General features: G+C 34.0%; 1 protein-coding gene across 1 annotated transcript in view; it reads left to right on the forward strand.

Moving 5' to 3' along the window:
- LOC129809956 (M-phase inducer phosphatase-like) overlaps positions 1-17,483 on the forward strand; it is a 106,639-nt gene that overhangs the window by 307 nt on the left and 88,849 nt on the right. The window contains exon 2 of the mRNA XM_055860131.1: positions 126-407. Within this exon, the coding sequence (XP_055716106.1) occupies positions 155-407 (253 nt within the window). The 5' untranslated portion in view covers positions 126-154. The remainder of the gene's footprint in view (positions 1-125; positions 408-17,483) is intronic.

The following is a 17,483-nucleotide window of genomic DNA, read 5'->3' on the forward strand; positions in this document are numbered from 1 at the left end:
TCTTCTCATTTATTGGGTGTTCTTTGGGGTTATCTTCCACTTTTCCACTGTACTTTCAAGCTCAACTTTTCCCGCCTTTTTCCATGAACTTTCATTTGTTTCACAAAAAATCATTATCATTGCAGGCAGTTGGTATTTTGAAAACTGCGGAAAAATGGGAGATTTTGACGACAATGCGACAGACTTGGATGAACTCCCTACCACCAGGGAGATCATCAACAAAGCAGGCAGCGAGAAATTTAAAGATTTTAAGGGAATTTTTGCAAATTCCCAACAAAATCATCACATTTTCTCAGAATCTTCATTCAGTTCATCGCCAATGTCTATGCTAAGCCATGATCTCTTCCTAGCCAAGCTCCTAACTCCCATCCCAGACTCACCAGGAGAACACCCGAGGATCACTGGAGGTGAGTCAGTAATATTCACCACAACCCTAGACACGATTTTCCTCTCAAGCTTTTATAAAAAAAAAGTTTTATTTTTATTTATTGTTTTGTATTTAAAAAACAAACCTTCCGTTGGAGAGACACTCGATACCCCCTTCGTTTGCGACATGTGTGGAGTATGAGATTTTTTTGTGAGAGGCACTATCCCCAGCATTAAAGATGTTGGGCAAAATTTGATCTCCCGAGGGAAAGGCCCGAGAGATTTCTTTTATGAGGTCTCACTCAGTTTTTTTCTCAGCCTGAACTCAATATTTCATCGTCGTGCCACCCAAAATCAATTAAATGAAGTGGTTTTTGTGGGATTGGGATGCGATATTGTAGACAAAATTTGTTTAGGCTGAATTGGTTTCTACTTGACGCCACTTTTATGATCTTATTTTTGATCATTTTTGGTCATATTTATGAGATATTTGCTGGCAGTTAATTGTCCATTTTCCATGCTTCTGGAATTGCACAAAAGATTTATGATCAGAAATATTGGAATGATGTTAAAAAACATTTTTTTAATACACCGTGCTCGTGCTAATTGGTTAAGGAAATGGCCTTTGGCTTTTTTAGCAACATTTTCTGGTTATTTTGCTTTGACTTTTAATAAATTGATAGAAAGTTTTATGGTGCGATATTCCAGTGAAAAATTAGCATTCTTTTTTAGTACTTTACTGTTCTCATGTGCTTCTGTATTATCGACTTTTCTTTGTGTTGGTTCCTGTCTCGACTGTTTTACCCAATCATCGTCTTGTTCTAAAACCACCAAACAGTCGTAACAGGAACATATTCAAAGAAAACTGGGGTGACATAATAACTTATTTTCGATACTATCGACTATCGATTCTGAAAAATTTAAATGATGGGTGTACTTCCTGTAACTAATATAGACATTTATCAACAGTTTCATTCTTTTAAGACTGTCAAAATGAATGGCCTAATAATGCAAAAAGGTCGACATTCACTTATTTTAACAGATATAGATTTATCGATTCGATAGTGTCGAAAAGTTATCATCATTCCACCCCTGGATTATGAAGAATCACTTGAAAACAGTAAACTAAAACAAACATGTTAATTTTTATTGGAATACTATCATTATATGCTATTCCAATGAAAAACGAACACTTTATTTTAGCACTTTACTGTTCTCAAATGCTTCTGTATTATCGACTTTTCTTTACGTTGGTTCCTGTCTCAACTGTTTTACCCAATCACCGTCGTGTTCTAAAAGCACAAGTCATAACAGGAACCTATTCAAAGAAAACTGGACAATGAAGAATCATTTGAAAATAGTAAAGTTCTAAAACAAACATGTTAATTTTTATTGGAATAGTATCATTATGGTGCTATTCCAATGAAAAATTAACACTTAATTTTAGCACTTTACTGATCTCAAATGCTTCTACATAATCAACTTTTATCATATTGGTTCCTGTCACGAATATTTGATGGTTTTCAAACACGGTGCGGGCTGGAGAAAACAGTCGAGACAGGAACCAAGACAAAAAAATGTCAATAATGCAAAAGCACTTGAGAACAATAAAATGCCAAAAAAAATGTTAATTTTTCACTGGAATAGTATCATTATAGTGCTATTCTAATGAAAAATGAGTATGTTTTTTAGCACTTTACTTTTCTCAAGTCTCTACATAATCGACTTTTCTTTTTATACAGTAGACTCGCTAATTCGGCTCTTTTAAGATCGGGCTACTTTTTAATTCGGACAGCAGTTAAATTTGAAAAAAAGTTTGTTGACATTTTTCAAGTTAGATTGAATATATCGAATGAAGCAAATATGCTCATATTTGCCATGCTTTGTCTCAGTTGTGATGTGATTCTGCCATTCTGCATTATTAAAGGGGCTATCATGAAATTTACGATTAATGAACATGTAAACTTAATATGAGTATGCAGATGAACAAAAAATCGTTGCATTTCAAACAATTTGATGCCCGAATTTCTCTCTAATTCGGGTGACATTTCGGTCCCAAACGCCCGAATTTAAGAGAGTCTACTATATGCTCCTATTTCGGCAGTTTGGTGGTTTTAGAATATGTCGAGAACTGCAGAAAACACTCAAGACAGGAACCAATACAAAGAAAGATCGATAATGTAGAAGCACTTAAGAACAGAAAAATGCTAAAAAAAACATGTTAATTGGAATAGGACCATTATGCACTTCCGGTATCCAATTTTATTTATTTTAAAGATTTTTGCCATTTTAGATTTTTAAAATTCTCTTATCGGTTGCTCGGTAGTCAAGATAATTCAATTTTTGTTTTGGAACACGTTTTTGACCACAGCGGGCCTTTTGTCCATGTGATGAACTACGACAATATCAAAGAATGATTGAATTTTGTAAGAATATTCTTTGAAACCTTATTTTAAATAACATAGTCGAGTAAAAGCGGTCATATCAGCACCTGTGTACTTTCGCAGCGTTATTGTGAGGTAAAACCGTTTTTTAGTTAACACTAAAACGAGAAAATGGGACAGATGACATAATCTTAACAAAAAAAAATGATGATACAAGTCCTCTATAATTATGCCAAAATAATCATCAAAATCGGTTAAGCAAGAGTCGAGATAATTGAGTTTATGTAATATGAAAATTGGTTTTTCGACTGTAGCGCCTCTAGCGTTCATTCTACAAAGTTCAAATGTTCTAGAAAGTTGTAGCGCTTTACGAGACCTTTAATTTGTACACTAATTCATTAAATTCGGTAAAATAGAACCGGAGATATAACGTTTTGAATTTCGTGAACTTAGACCCCTGATATCTCCGGTTCTATTGTAACCACAGCGAACTCACGCCACTGTTTGTAAACATCATAGCCTGGGCTACAACAGTCTAAAATTTTATATACTTGCACATTGGTGTTTTTGAGAGAAATGAGTTTGAATTTTGACGCTATCGCAACTGGTGATTTTTTGAACTTCCACCTGAAAGTGCAAATCGAGACGAAACCAAAAACCCAAAATTTATGTCAAAATATTAATTAGAACCGGAGATAGAGGCCGGTCAATTTTTGAACTTTGGCCCGTTGTAGCTCGGGTCAGGGGTCATCGAGCGACTTAAGTTTTTTTTCTTGATAGATATAATATACGAATACTGCATACCAAAATTTGAGCCCGATGCACAAAGGAATTTTTGAGTTATTTAGCTTAGAAAATTGAAAATTCTTCTTTTTAATAATAGCGCCACTAGTGGTGGTTTTTTAGGAGACGTCCTATATCAAAAGGAAATGGTATTTCATGATAGCTTTCCAAAATACCCTCACTTTTTAAATTCTGACTATTTATTAGAACCGGACTTATGGGGGTCATGGGACCTTAAGTTTGGTACTGGTCCTACAAAGTTCAAAGGGACAGATAATCCTAACCGGCTTATGTAGGTGAGATTCTTAACGTGAGCTAACTCGGAGTGCATGCAAATCCGATTTGGAGCTGAAATTGTGAGTCGCCATTCAGTTATCTTGAATCAAATTCGTGAAATTATACAAATTTTGTATTTAAACCAAAATATCAAGGATTTGGATGAACTGACAGAAAAGTAATATATGGGTGAAATGTAGACCAGAATGTTCTCTATAATTTTGCCGTAGAACTTGAACTCATCGATTACTCAGAAGCCAAGATAAGCGAGGTTTTTTGTTTCTTAACTCGTTTTTTCATCCAGAGTGCCCCAAGTAGTCATTTGTTGAGCTTCAACTATATCAAAGAATTGTTGTATTTTGTGGGACTTTCCATTTAAAACCCTATCTTAAGTGTCTTGGTGGAGTAGAGGCAGTCAAATTGGCATCTGAGTGATTTCAAAGCGTTATTATTGGAAAAATCAATTTTTTCACACTTAAACAAAAAGCAAAATCGGAGTGATAGCGTAGTCTGAGTGGAAAATGATGTATGGACGAAATGTAGAGACAGATGTGCTCTACAATTATGTTGAAGTAATCATCAAAATCGGTTCAGCGACAGTCGAGATAATTGAGGTTATGTGATATTGAAATTGGTTTTTCGACTGTGGCGCCCCTGGTGTTGGTCCCACGAAGTTCAAATATTCTAGAAAGTTGTAGAATTTGGTGAGATCTTTCGTTTAAGCCCTCATTCATCAAAATCGGTCACATAGAACCGGAGATATGATTTTTTGAATTTCGTGAACTTTGACCCCTCATATCTCCGGTTCTATTGAAACCACAGCGCACATACGCACCATTTTGGAAACGTCCTAGACTGGACTACAACATACTAAAATTTCATTAACTTGCACAATGCCGTTTTTGAGAAAAGTGACTTTGAATTTCGATGAATTTTGATGCTATCACAGCGCCGCCTGTGGTGACTTTTTGAACTTCCATCTGAAAGTGCTCATTGAGACGAAATCAAAAAGGTAAAATTTAGGTCGCTATGTTAGTTAGAACCGGAGATAGAGGCCGGTCAATGTTCGAACTTTGACCCCTTATAGCTCGGGTCAGGGGTATTAGATCGACTTAAGGTTTTTTTTGTTTGATAGGTATAATCAACGGCTACAACATACTGAAATTCCAGCCCGATGCACAATGGAATTTTTGAGTTATTTAACTTTTAAGATTTAAAAATTTTCTTTTTAATAATAGCGCCCCTAGCGGTGGTTTTATGAACTTGCGATGTTAGAAAGGGAAGTGGCATTTCACGAGAGCTTTCCAAAAAGCCCACATTTTTTAAATTCTGACAATTAGAACCAGAGTTATGGCCATTTTAAGAAATTTTTTTTGGACCCTTATAGCTCGGGTCAAGGGGGTCGGGGGACCTTAAGTTTGGTATTGATGGAAAGCTCTAAGGCCCAGCTATAACATACTAAAATTTGAGCCCGCTCGATGCCATAGGGGCGGAGCTATTGCGAAAACAAAAAAAGGGGGGTCTTCAAAATGGCGGAAGGAGGGGTGGGGGGTGGGGGGTCAATGCACCAAGTTGCAATTTTCACCCGATATATAACCTTTGCCGAAAACCGCAAGTCGATATCTTTTTTAGTTTAGGAGCTATTAAGCTCCAAAGAGCGGCCGGCCGGCCGGGATCGTAAAATAGCCACATATATATTCGTGATCAGGAAGTGGCGAAACACATTTTGGCCAAGTTTGAGGTCGATCGGACGACATGAAATTTTGTTAGGATTATAGTAGGTGAGATTGTTAAGAATCTCACCTAATATTCTAGAAAGTTGTAGTGTTTTATGAGAGCTTTCATTTGCGCCCTCACTCCCCTCACTTTACAAATTCGGTTAAACAGAACCGGAGATATGGCGTTACAATTTCGTGAACTTTAACCCCTCCCATATCTCCGGTTCTATTGTAACCACAGCAAATCTACGCCACTTTTTGGAAACTTCATAGCCTATAGGGTAAACTACAAAACTCTAAAATTTAATCAACTTGAACAATGGCGTGTTTAAGAAAAATGAGTTTAATGTTTTAGTTTTAATGCTTATCGAAACGGACACAAAAACAAACATTGGTCAAAATGCTAATTAGAACCGAAGAGAAGAGTTATGCCACTCAATTTTTCAGCTTTGAATCCCTATCCCTACAGCTCGGGTCAGGGGTGTAATTGCGATTTAAGTTCTTTTTGTTTGATAGCTATAAAGTGCAGCTATAACATACTAAAATTTCAACCGGATCTATTCCATAGAGCCCATAGAGCCGATATAAATTATTTTAGAAAATTGGAAAATTTTCTTTGTAGTAATAGCGCCCCTGGTATTAGTTTTACGAACTTCAATATTAGAAGGAGATATGACATTTTATTTTCATTTTTCATAACGTTATTTCACCCTTTATATCTCGGATCAGGGGGCTCATGGAGCTTTGAGTTTTTTAATCGAAAGGTTTAAGGACCAGCTATAACTGAAGCTTGAACCCGATCCGTGCTATAGGAGCAAAGTTATTGAGAAAAAAAAGAGGGGTTTCCAAAATTGCGGAAAAAAGATGAGGGTCAATGCACCAAGTTACAATTTTCAAATTTAGAAGTTGTAATATACAAATTTGGAATTTGGTCTACTGACACCAGACAAAATTGCCCACATGTAACTGTGCGAAAAAATTAACCTTTTTCTTTTTGCGACCGATAAAGATCAATTAAGACCCCTTAAGGATCTCAAATCGAAAACTAAAAAAATAAAGCTTTTAAAGCTTTTACCAATCAGACAATGCGATAGTAATCAAATGTTTTATACTCCCTGTAATTCCAAAAGAGTCGTACGTTTGTGAAAAAAAATTATCCAAAAAAAAGTTGTTTTGTCGGATAAAATCGTTGAGAATAAGAGATATTTTAAGGTGAATGTTTAATGTTCTGCAAAGGCCTCATCACAAACATATTTAAGATTTTTACCAACAACGAAAGAATTCCTCTTAATCCCAAATTTTATTCCAAAGTTACCCTTTTTTGGGACAGAGGAAGTAGAATTTAATATTTTGTTGTTTGGATCAGCAATTATCGTAATCTATACCATGGCTTTATTGTGATAAACTAATTCATTAAATATAAATATTTTTCATATTTAAAATATACATAAGTCTGAACCTTGGGAAAGAAAACAATTTTAAAACAGCTATAATACAGAAATTAGAGTATTGAAAAGAAATATCGCTCTTCTCTTTACGTAATACGTAACTAAGAATTACTTACAATCTCATTTCAAATCTTATTGACTTAGGGTAAGTGTGCCAAATTCCGGCCAGCTTGCAATTTCGGCCACTTTTGTTCCTCGAATTTCCATGAATTTTTAGTTTTTACATACTCAATAGATAGATTATAATGCAAAAGAATAACAAAAAATGTAGCTTCGACAAACGAGATGACGTGAAAAAGGCATTGGAAGAATTCCTGAAGGGCAAGGAACTATGAGAATGAAGGTGGCCGAAATAGGGAACCAAAGCTATGTCTACATTTTTATTCATTTTAAAATGTATTAAGAATGATTTTAGAGAAAATGCAGACGATAAACTGTCAACAAGGTTCTAAGAAACTTTCCTTAAGTAGAAGGAATAAAAAAATCAATTTCTATTAAAGATATTACATTTCAAACTTGAGACTTTGGCGCTTGCATGCAACTATGCCGAAATTTGGCACATTTACCCTACCTATTGATCACGCAATTTGCTAGATAAAATCTAAAATCAAAAATTCATGGAATTTTGAGATAATCCAAAGACCATTTAAACTGGTTTAGTGGTTGAACTGGATTTTTGGCGCGTGTTTCATATCGTCTTGGCAATTCACGTCATTTGTCTCAGGTGATTTATCGGTGTCTGCTCTCGAGGATTCTTCCTCTGTGTTCGTGACTAATTTGGCGGTGAAGTTTTCCCGCTGCATTTTTCACCGTGCCAGCCCAAAAATTGTAAGAGTTTGTGTACGATTTTGATTTATACAGATAAATTGTCTTCCTTATGTGCTATCCTGTCCAATTGATGAGTGTGGTATGGAAAGGAATAGTGAGGAATGCCTTTTGTTGTATCCTCATCAGGAATTCACTTCATTTAGCTGCATGGGGTGCAATTTTTTGCCTTCCCTTTTGGCAGGCCCTTTGGTTGTCCGTCTCGCTGAGTCTTTAAAGGAGTTGCAAGAGGAGAGAACAAGGAAATTTAAAATCCCGCACTTTTTTTCTGCAACCGGGAGATCTTTAAACCACCCATTTAAAAAAGGGGTTTTTCTTCAGACTCTTCCACCAGTTTCTTCCAAGAAAATCACTGGGGTGGTGCATTTTGGCGGGATTTCACCTCGAAGAAGCTGTAATGTGCCGGGATGAAGGAATGTGGTTCAAGGAATCGGGTTGATTTCGGGTACAGAGCAGCATCACGGCAGAATTATTTATAGTGCGCTGGGGAGAGGATTTTTTTCTTCCTTTGGGGAGGAAAATGGAGGAAAAATGGTTTTAATTTTAGAATGAGAGCAACAAACGTGACCCTAAGTGCATGTGTGACATATGCCCCCTTCAAGACGTCGCTCGGCGCATTGAAGTAACGTCGTCTTATTCCTGGCAAGAGCCCACTGTATTCCATGGGGTGGCTTCTCGGTTATAACGCATTTTCGCATCTGCCCTGTTCCTCCTGTACAACCCTGGTATATCACCATTGAGTGTATTCCTCTCCTGAGTCCGAAGAAAGTCTAAAATGGGTCTCTCCTGTGCATTAGATTCCTCAACAGTTCCACACAGACGATCAAGGGAAGACGTTACGATTTCCCGCGCTTTTCGTGCCAAAGGTCATCATTATTCCTGGAGGAATTTAATGGTGTTGAAATTGGTAGGACATTCCCAAAGTGTACTTCCGCAGAAAATGCTATTGATACTGGGATTAGATTTCTCTTACAATTGACCAGTACAATAGAACTTCCTAAAAATAATTCATTTCCTATCACATCTACTTCCTCTTGCGTGCATTTATTTAGAAATTCCCAACTAGATTCTGAGAAATTGTTATGCTCAAAGTTTACGTGATAATGCTGAGAAAAGGGGATATTGAGCTAAAATTAGATCTTTTATTATTCCGTCAGTTAGGGTTAAAAATTCATCTCAAGTTTCTATTCCCGTGATGTTAAGATGCATTCCATCTATATTTCTACAGTCTTTTTGCATGTAAATATAAATTTAAGTACATCAACGGTAAGATAGATAAAACGTATAGAAAACAAAATTGAAATTATTATTTTATTTACTATGCATCGGGACACATTTTACATTGTGCTTCCATAAATATTTATCGAATCTGTTCAATTATTATTCATTTTTTAGCTCTCGCTCTTAATCTTTTTGTTTAAATTTTTTTCTTATTTTTGTTTCTTCTTCATTTTATTGCCTTGCTTTTAATTAGTTTTTGCTTTAGGTTTAGAATATCACTGTTAAAGTCATAAAAAATTGTTTGAAATCATAAACTGGTCAGGATTTGACCAAAAATCGCACCGAGGCCCTTGAATTGTACAGCAAGCGTTTTGCTGATCGCGCTACTGAAATAGACATAGGGGAAGCTTGTGCAGCTTCGTACGAAAAATTATGTCCAAGATTTAGGATTTTTTTATTGAATGCCACACAAACCGAATCATGTTGAAAAAAAATCTCTTAGGTGGAAGTAGGGCACCTTTGAATGTGGGACAGCTATAAAATCGAGATTGTTCATCTATTTTTAAATAAAATTGAGCCTTATCATGATATAATTTACCTGCACAAACAGATTGAAAAGCTTAATTACATTATGATATGGCTGAGTTCCATTTAAACATAGGAAAAAAATTACAATTTCAGAGCTGCTCCACATTCAAAGGTGCCCCACTTCCCCCTATTCATTAAGTTCATAATTCCACCACACAAAATTCCTGAAAACCCTTAGATTTTCATCTAGAGGAAAATTAAAATTTACCAGTGATTTTTACACAGTTTCCTTGCTTTGTTCAGCTTCGTACAAATTTTTTTCACTTATGTACGCCTCGTTTTCACCACAAACATTACATCGGATACAAAAAATTGCACATAAATATTTTAATGTTACTTTCATCTACTTGCTTTAACCGTTAGTAGAAGGTATCATGGATTTTAAAGTCAATTCAGTGGTATTTATTTTATTTAATTTATTAGTCAAGTAACCCCAATAAGCAAAACTTGGCCAAATCGTCGAAATTAAATCGAAATCTCTCAGTCTGTTGAGCGTATTTCGACAATATTTTGTCAAATTTTCGAATTGGTCAGAAAATGTTCTTTGGGACTGCTAGGTCAGATTATAAACATGTTCTGAAAAGGCTTTGACATCAGTTACAACATAACAAAATTAGAGCTTAATCGGTCGAGTTTTAAGTTTTGACAGTTATTCAAAATGGCGGACAGAAACGTCAAATCATGCTGACGACCACGCCATCTTGTAGATCTCGGACATTTTATCTTAAGTTCTCATATAATTGTATAATTTTTGTTTAATTATTTTTCTAATAAAGCTTTAGAAAGACCATCATATGCCATTATATGACATAAATTATGCGTTCCTAGGAAGAAAATTGTAAAAAAAATACTTTAATGAAAAGAATTAACGAAATCGAAGTAGATCATTCTAGCCAGATAAATTTAGAACAAATTAAGGCAATTTACTACTCTAAATTCGATTTAGGAATTAAACTTTCAGATAACTTTTTGACGGAGTCGATTTTTGGAAAAATACCAATGTTTGCATTTTATTGACTATTACTGAAACTACAAGTATCCGTTTGCAGATTATTGCATCCTACTTGGTATATAACATATACCTATATACTTTAGCATGGTAGACCAAATCGGCGAAGACCATTAATACGTCCTAGAATTATAGGAAAGCCTACGGCCAAGAGGGGATCAAAGTCACCCGAACATACCCCCTTAATATACCACGTAGATGCGGGTAACTTTGATTTCCAGGGATAGGGGAAAGCGCACTACCTTCGGACGATTTATGTTTCGCACAAATCTTTTTTTTTTCTAAGTTGTTTAAATGAATTTGGCTCATTATAATATTATATTTTAATAGCTAATCCTAATCCAATGCCTCAAATTTTCAAAAAGGAGCTATGGGTGAAATTCATAAGGAACATAGAGAAATAATTGAATTGTTCGAAGCTTGAATTATTCGAAGGTAGCGCGTTTACCCCTAACTGTTTACCCCTCTCTGCTGTTTTTAAGCTTTTTTTTAATTCTAAATCAGACACGTTAGATCGGGTCGATGATGACCATCCTTAAGTGCTAGAATTTAACAAAAAAAAGCTTTAGATTGGTAAAGTGGAAGACAAAGTCACCCGCATCTGCAGTAGTATTTCACAAACATTCGTTAAATAATCTTCTAAAAAATTGTCAATTGACTGAATAACCCAACCCTCCCCTACATAGAGAAGAATAATTAAAATTACATAGGGAGGGTTAGTATTTTCTTCATAGGAAAGAATATTATAAATACAAATTGTATTGAAGGTACTATAGATGTTTTTCGATTAAGGGATTAAATTAATAGTGAATAAAATACGAAAATTTGCTTCAGTTTCTTCTCCTTTATTTTGTTAAGGGGTTACGTATGTCCGAAAAACTGGAAAAGACCATATTTTCTCTAATTTATTTTTTGACACAATTTTTTTTATTTTAATTTAAGTTCTTAAGCATATAAAAGTACACCATTTAAACTATATTTTCTGAAATTTTCATTTAAAAATCTTTAAAATTCAGACTGGGATCTGATTTTCGGTGACTTGAAAAAACATGCTTTTATTGACTAAGATTACTCAGAATGTATTCATCAGAAATAAAAAAACTAAATATTTCCTATTAGCTTATGAGTTAAACTTGTACTTGAGCGGTAGAATTATTTTTTTAAGTGAAATTTGGATTTTTGACAGAATTTTTTTGTACAAAAAAAGCAATTTTCGGCGTATTTTACACAACATTTTGTCTTGTAAAATAATTTGTGATCAAGATGAAAAAAAATCTACCGTTGAAGTACGAGTTTAACTCGTTGTTAATAGGAAATATTTAGTTTATTATTGCCAGATGAACACACTCTGAGAAATCTTGTCCACCGAAAACTATGTAATTTTACAAAAACTGTTTCCAAAAATCAGGTCCTAATGACTGAATTTTTAAAATTTTGAAATGAAAATTTCAGAAAATATAGTTAAAATGTTATACTTTTATATGCATACGAATTCGAATTAAATGTTTGTTTATTAAAGGTGACATTCTGTTTAATTTTCTCCCGATTGATTGCCGTATTTCTGCGGCTGCTATTCGTAATTTCTATCATAAGGCTGGATCCTAGAAGCATTTAATTTTAAACTTTCTTAATTTTAAATTCTTGTCATTCTCTATTTTTTATGTTCCTCTTTTTCTGATTTTTTTTAATTATCACAATTGTAAAAGGGATGACCCTATTCTTGTGATTAAATAAAGTAATAATAATAATAATAATAATAATAATAATGTTGAAAAAATATCTCAAGGAAACTATTTTTTCTTAGAACGCGCGACCCACGTAACCCCTTAAACAGAAGAAACCAAAGACTTCCGTGTTTGATTCAATTTGAACTGCTAAACGTAAATTATATTTGGTTACTAATACAGCTTAGGGGGAAGTGGGGAACCTTTGAAAGTGGGGCACCTTTCAAATTGGGATTTTCACCTATTTTTAAATAAAATTGAGTATTATCGTGATATTATTTAGCTTCACAATCTGTTTGTGCAACTAAATTATATCATGATAAGGCTCAATTTTATTTAAAAATAGGTGAAAAATCCGATTTTCAAAGGTGCCCCACTTCCCCCTAGCAATAATTTTCTCTAAAAATCACCCCGAAGCTTGTGACGAGAACCCCACTCTCCCCTATATCTAGTGATAAAGTGGAACGAGTGGAACTAAAGGTGCGCCAGACACTTTCCCTTATGACGAATATTACCACTCTGAGGTGGGAGACAAAAAGGTTGGCTCTTGTTGAATGGAAAATACTTCCTATAAATGCGACATATGTGAATTCGGTTGACCCGTGCCGCATTTTCATACCCCCGTAGATCATCCAAGCATGGCAATTATTATAATACAGTATGTAGGGTGAATAAACTAAAGTTCATTTAACTTTTTTTATATCCCTCTGATTCCATGTGAATTTCTATATCGAATTAACACCAAAAATTTTCATCTATTAATCATGAAGAAGTCTTTGTTGATCCCGATAACAAAGCGCGTCGAATTTAATTTGATGATCAATAGGCAAAAATCAATGTGTTTTTCAATTGAAAGGGTTGATACAACATGTGTTTCTTTTCTTTCTAATGATTGGCTTATTGAAATTATAAAAAATTATTCCTGCGCAAAAGATCTTTGTCTGGTATCTTTCGAAAAAAAAGAACTACTAACCATCCCTAAGTTGATTTCATCAGTTAAGGGCTATAAGGTTTAAGAATTGGTTTGTAACTGAATTTTCTTTCTGCATTTCTAAAATTTATGAATCTGCCAATTTTTATTGCACAATATTTCACCAATTTGAGGCATTTCTGCAGGAGATTGAAACGTTACTCAAAAAGGTAGAAAGGCAATTGATACTTCTAAGATTTGTGGTACCCTAAAAATAATATTCGTCGTGGAATCAACAATATATAAAATTATAAGGCCCATTACTTGTCAATAATGTTCAGGAGAGAGGAGAAAACAGTGAAACTTTCCTCTATGTTATTATTTCTGTCACAGATTTAGGGGTGAATTTTCCAACAGAACTGATCAAGGCACAACGATTTTGAAATGGTTCATAGTGGTATTATTATTATTTATTCAGTTATTGTTGCATTTTGTGCGAAGGAATCAATTTGAATATTTAATATTTAATCAAATACCAGAGCCAGAATTTATCAAAAATCAATACTGTGGGAATGGGAACTTCTTCTGCAGATCAATTTCATGTGATCTGCATTCCCTTGAAATGATCTCCGGATGAGAGAAGTTCGTTGAGGATCGCACAACTGAAAATCAATATTTAAAACAATGACCCCGTATTGGTAGATTTAATTACCAACACACAAAATGGATTTTTCAACTCTGCATGTCCATTATCGCATCCCATGATCCTCCCAGCAGAAGATCATGTTGATGGTAAACTCGTTCTCCTTCTGAGATGACGGTTGCAAAAAAACCTCCATGCCCATCTTCCAGGTTGTCAGGAATTATAATTCGTTAGATGAAACAGAAACATAGCACATTCAATCTCATCATCGTCGGGTGAATAATTCTTGCATAAAATGATACAAAAAAAAAGTATCACCCCGAAGAGAAGCTAAAAATGTCATCCCGAAAATTATCATATTGATGGCATAGAATTGGTAATTTAAATGCAAAAATACATTCAAACTACACCTAGCGAATATCATATATTCATTTTATGTGCCGCACATTGTTGGGTGGAACGTTGCAAAAATAGCAAATAACCATAATGATAAATCTCAGAATATTTGCAAAAATGCTCGGGTATCTCGGGATCAATCAACTCCTAATACTAATTGACTTGGATAGTTGGCTCTTCCTTGACGACAACAAAAAATTCGCAATCTGTGCGAATTTCTCGGAGACGTTTGCAAATTTTATTATTCATACAGTTCTAACCCGCAACAATACTGCATCTTGTTTATTTTTGAGATTTTGTATTGATCGAACTTGAGCAGGAGATCACCAGGCAAATAAGATCTTTCCAGATTTTTGTATTTAAATTATAACATTATAACTAAGATTATAACAGATAATAGGAATTTAATCTCAAGTAGATGCTTTACGAAATCACCCTATTTTCCCGCTAGTAGGGCTAAGTTTTGAATTTCGAACAACACGGAATTTCGGACTAATTATTTGGAGTTCAAACAACACCGTTAAAACTTGAAAAAAATCCTAAAAATACTCTTAAATTCACTATACTAAATTATTACTACATTATCAGAGTTCGAATTCCAAGTCAACTTTGTCCAAAATTCCAAATTGCAAGTTGAGCCCCAGATGGTAAATTTGGAACAAAAATTTTGAAAATTTTTGGAGATCTCGTGACTACCCAGCAAAACTTCGATCTGCAATTCTGCACTTTTGAAATTTTAACGTTTCTTGTCATTCAATCGGATACTTCGTGTGGTTTCGGGATAGTCGTGCGACTTCGTGAGCATCGCGAATTTCTTTCGTGTTTTCTAACCATTTCCTTCCCCTTCGTATTTTCTATTATGGCTGATTTAATAATATTGTATTATAACATTATAATAATATTGTAAAAAAAGAGAGTATTCACGTAAAATTGTTGAATAAAAATTGAATTTTAAATAAATTGAAATACATATTTTTATGTAGTTAAAATAATGTTTAGAAACATTAGAAAGGGTAGAAGAAATGTAGAAATCATCTAAATACTCTAAAGAAATTCTGCCGATAATTTTAAAATTTTCTATAGAAATTCTGCAGAAAATTCTGCAGAATTTTCATACAACGATCGGATCCACCTTAGAACAAAATTCTGCAGAAATTCTGCTGATTTTTCGGCAGTTAGTAATTCAAATCTGACGAATTTCTGCAGAATTTGCCGGGTGGGTAAGTGGTCAGAGTAGTAGATCTATGGCGAAGAGATCTAAAAATTTGATCAGCTGGCAGCATACCTTTGGGCTGGGCAAATAAATCAAGCACTGCTACTACACAGTAAAAAAAATTTACAAGGATAATCGTTGGTTTGCTTTTTTACCACGATTATTCTTGTAAAGTTACACAAATTATGTATTTCAACAAAACGTGTAATCTGAAAATGTGTAATTTAAATTTTATGTAATTTTAAACCATGTAATCAACTGGGAATGATTACACAATTTTGTATGTTTTCTTACATATTTCGTGTAAAATTACACAGTTTTCAAATAAAAGGTTTACAAATTACACAGTTTTCAGACTAAATGTGTACAAAACAAATGTGTATTAGTACAAACGATTACATGTTTAATGTAAAATTTACAATGAAAATCATGGTAAAGCAGCCAAAAATTTTTTACTGTGTAGCTTCTTCTTCCAGTGAATCATATCACTGTGGCTTTAACAGACAACTGTCCCCTCCTTCATGGGAGCAACCTTCTCAATGGAATGCTCTGCATCTTGTACTCTTCTGCCCTGGAACATCCAATTTAAAATGACACACTGTGAAAAATTAGTTATAACTATAGGTAAAAATACCCTAATTATATGAAAGCCAAAATAAATACAAAAAATAAATAAATAAAAATAAAATTGAATATTGTATTACACTAGGTTTGATGGGGATCGAAATTTTATTTGTGCGATGAACTTGAAATATTTAAGGAGTTATGTGGATAGAAAAGCTAAAAACATGTTTTCTAAATATTTTTCCCAACATTGTAAAAAAATAAATAAAACTGCATCATTCAAACTATATTTTCTGAAATTTTCATTTCAAAATTTTAAAAATTCAGCCGTTTTTCAAAAAAAAAAAATTTCGATACGCAAGTTTAATCAAAATTACTCGAATGAGAGAACTAAATGTGTCCTATTGTGATTTGAGTTGAACGAAGAATTTTTGAAAAAAGTAAAATTGGATTCTTGGGAGCATTTTATAAAAAAATAATACCATTTTCGGGATGTTTTACACCACGTTTTGTCTTGAAAAATAAATTGTAATCAAGGATACAAAAAAAGTCCTTCGTTCAAGGATTAGTTTAACTCATTAGTTAACAAGAAAAATTAGCTTTGATTTCAGATAATTCTACTCTGAGTAATCTTGCCTACCGAAAGTCGTACTTTTTTCCATAAGCTCTGATAAAATCAGGTCCAACTGCATAAAATTTAAAATTTTTAATGATAATATCAGAAAATACAGTTTAAATGTTGTAAAACATGTTGTTTTTTTTAGTCTTTCTGACCCACGTAGCCTTTTTAAAAATGTACTGAAGAAAATCGTCATCTAGCTTTTGTTTTTTTGATACGAAACATCACTTATCCGAATTAATAATAAGCACTTTATACTAATTTTAAAACAGTTAATACTCTTGTAAATTTAGAATTACAAAGTTTGGTAAAACTCTCGAAAGTCTTCAAGGTAATACAATTTTGTTTAATAAGAAAATTACTAAAATCGATAAATTACCGGTTTATTACCGATTGAAACCGAATCAGTCTTGAACGGAATTCAAAGACCTTTTGAATGAATCCATACTCAGTGGCGGATATAGGGGATAGCAAAGAGGCAATACTGAAGGGGCCCCTATCCCGAGGAAGCACCCTGAACGATTATATCCATCCGACCGGTTTAATATTGCAGGTTTTAAAGTTTGAACATACTATTCGATTCTAATTAAAGACTAAGCAACGGTCTAGCAAGAGAGGAGCAAGGATTTGCCATTGTCCCTCATGTATGATATTCAAAAAATAAAAAAAGTATAAAATCAAAAATAATTCAAAAACATTGAGATTCAGCCCATCCTAAGGAATCTTTCACACAACGCCCTTCTACCGTCTTGTCCTGAAATGTTTTCATCGGATCATGAGCTTTCCAAAAAGTCCA

The sequence above is a fragment of the Phlebotomus papatasi genome, chromosome 1 (genome assembly GCF_024763615.1).
Source record: "Phlebotomus papatasi isolate M1 chromosome 1, Ppap_2.1, whole genome shotgun sequence".
Taxonomy (NCBI): domain Eukaryota; kingdom Metazoa; phylum Arthropoda; class Insecta; order Diptera; family Psychodidae; genus Phlebotomus; species Phlebotomus papatasi.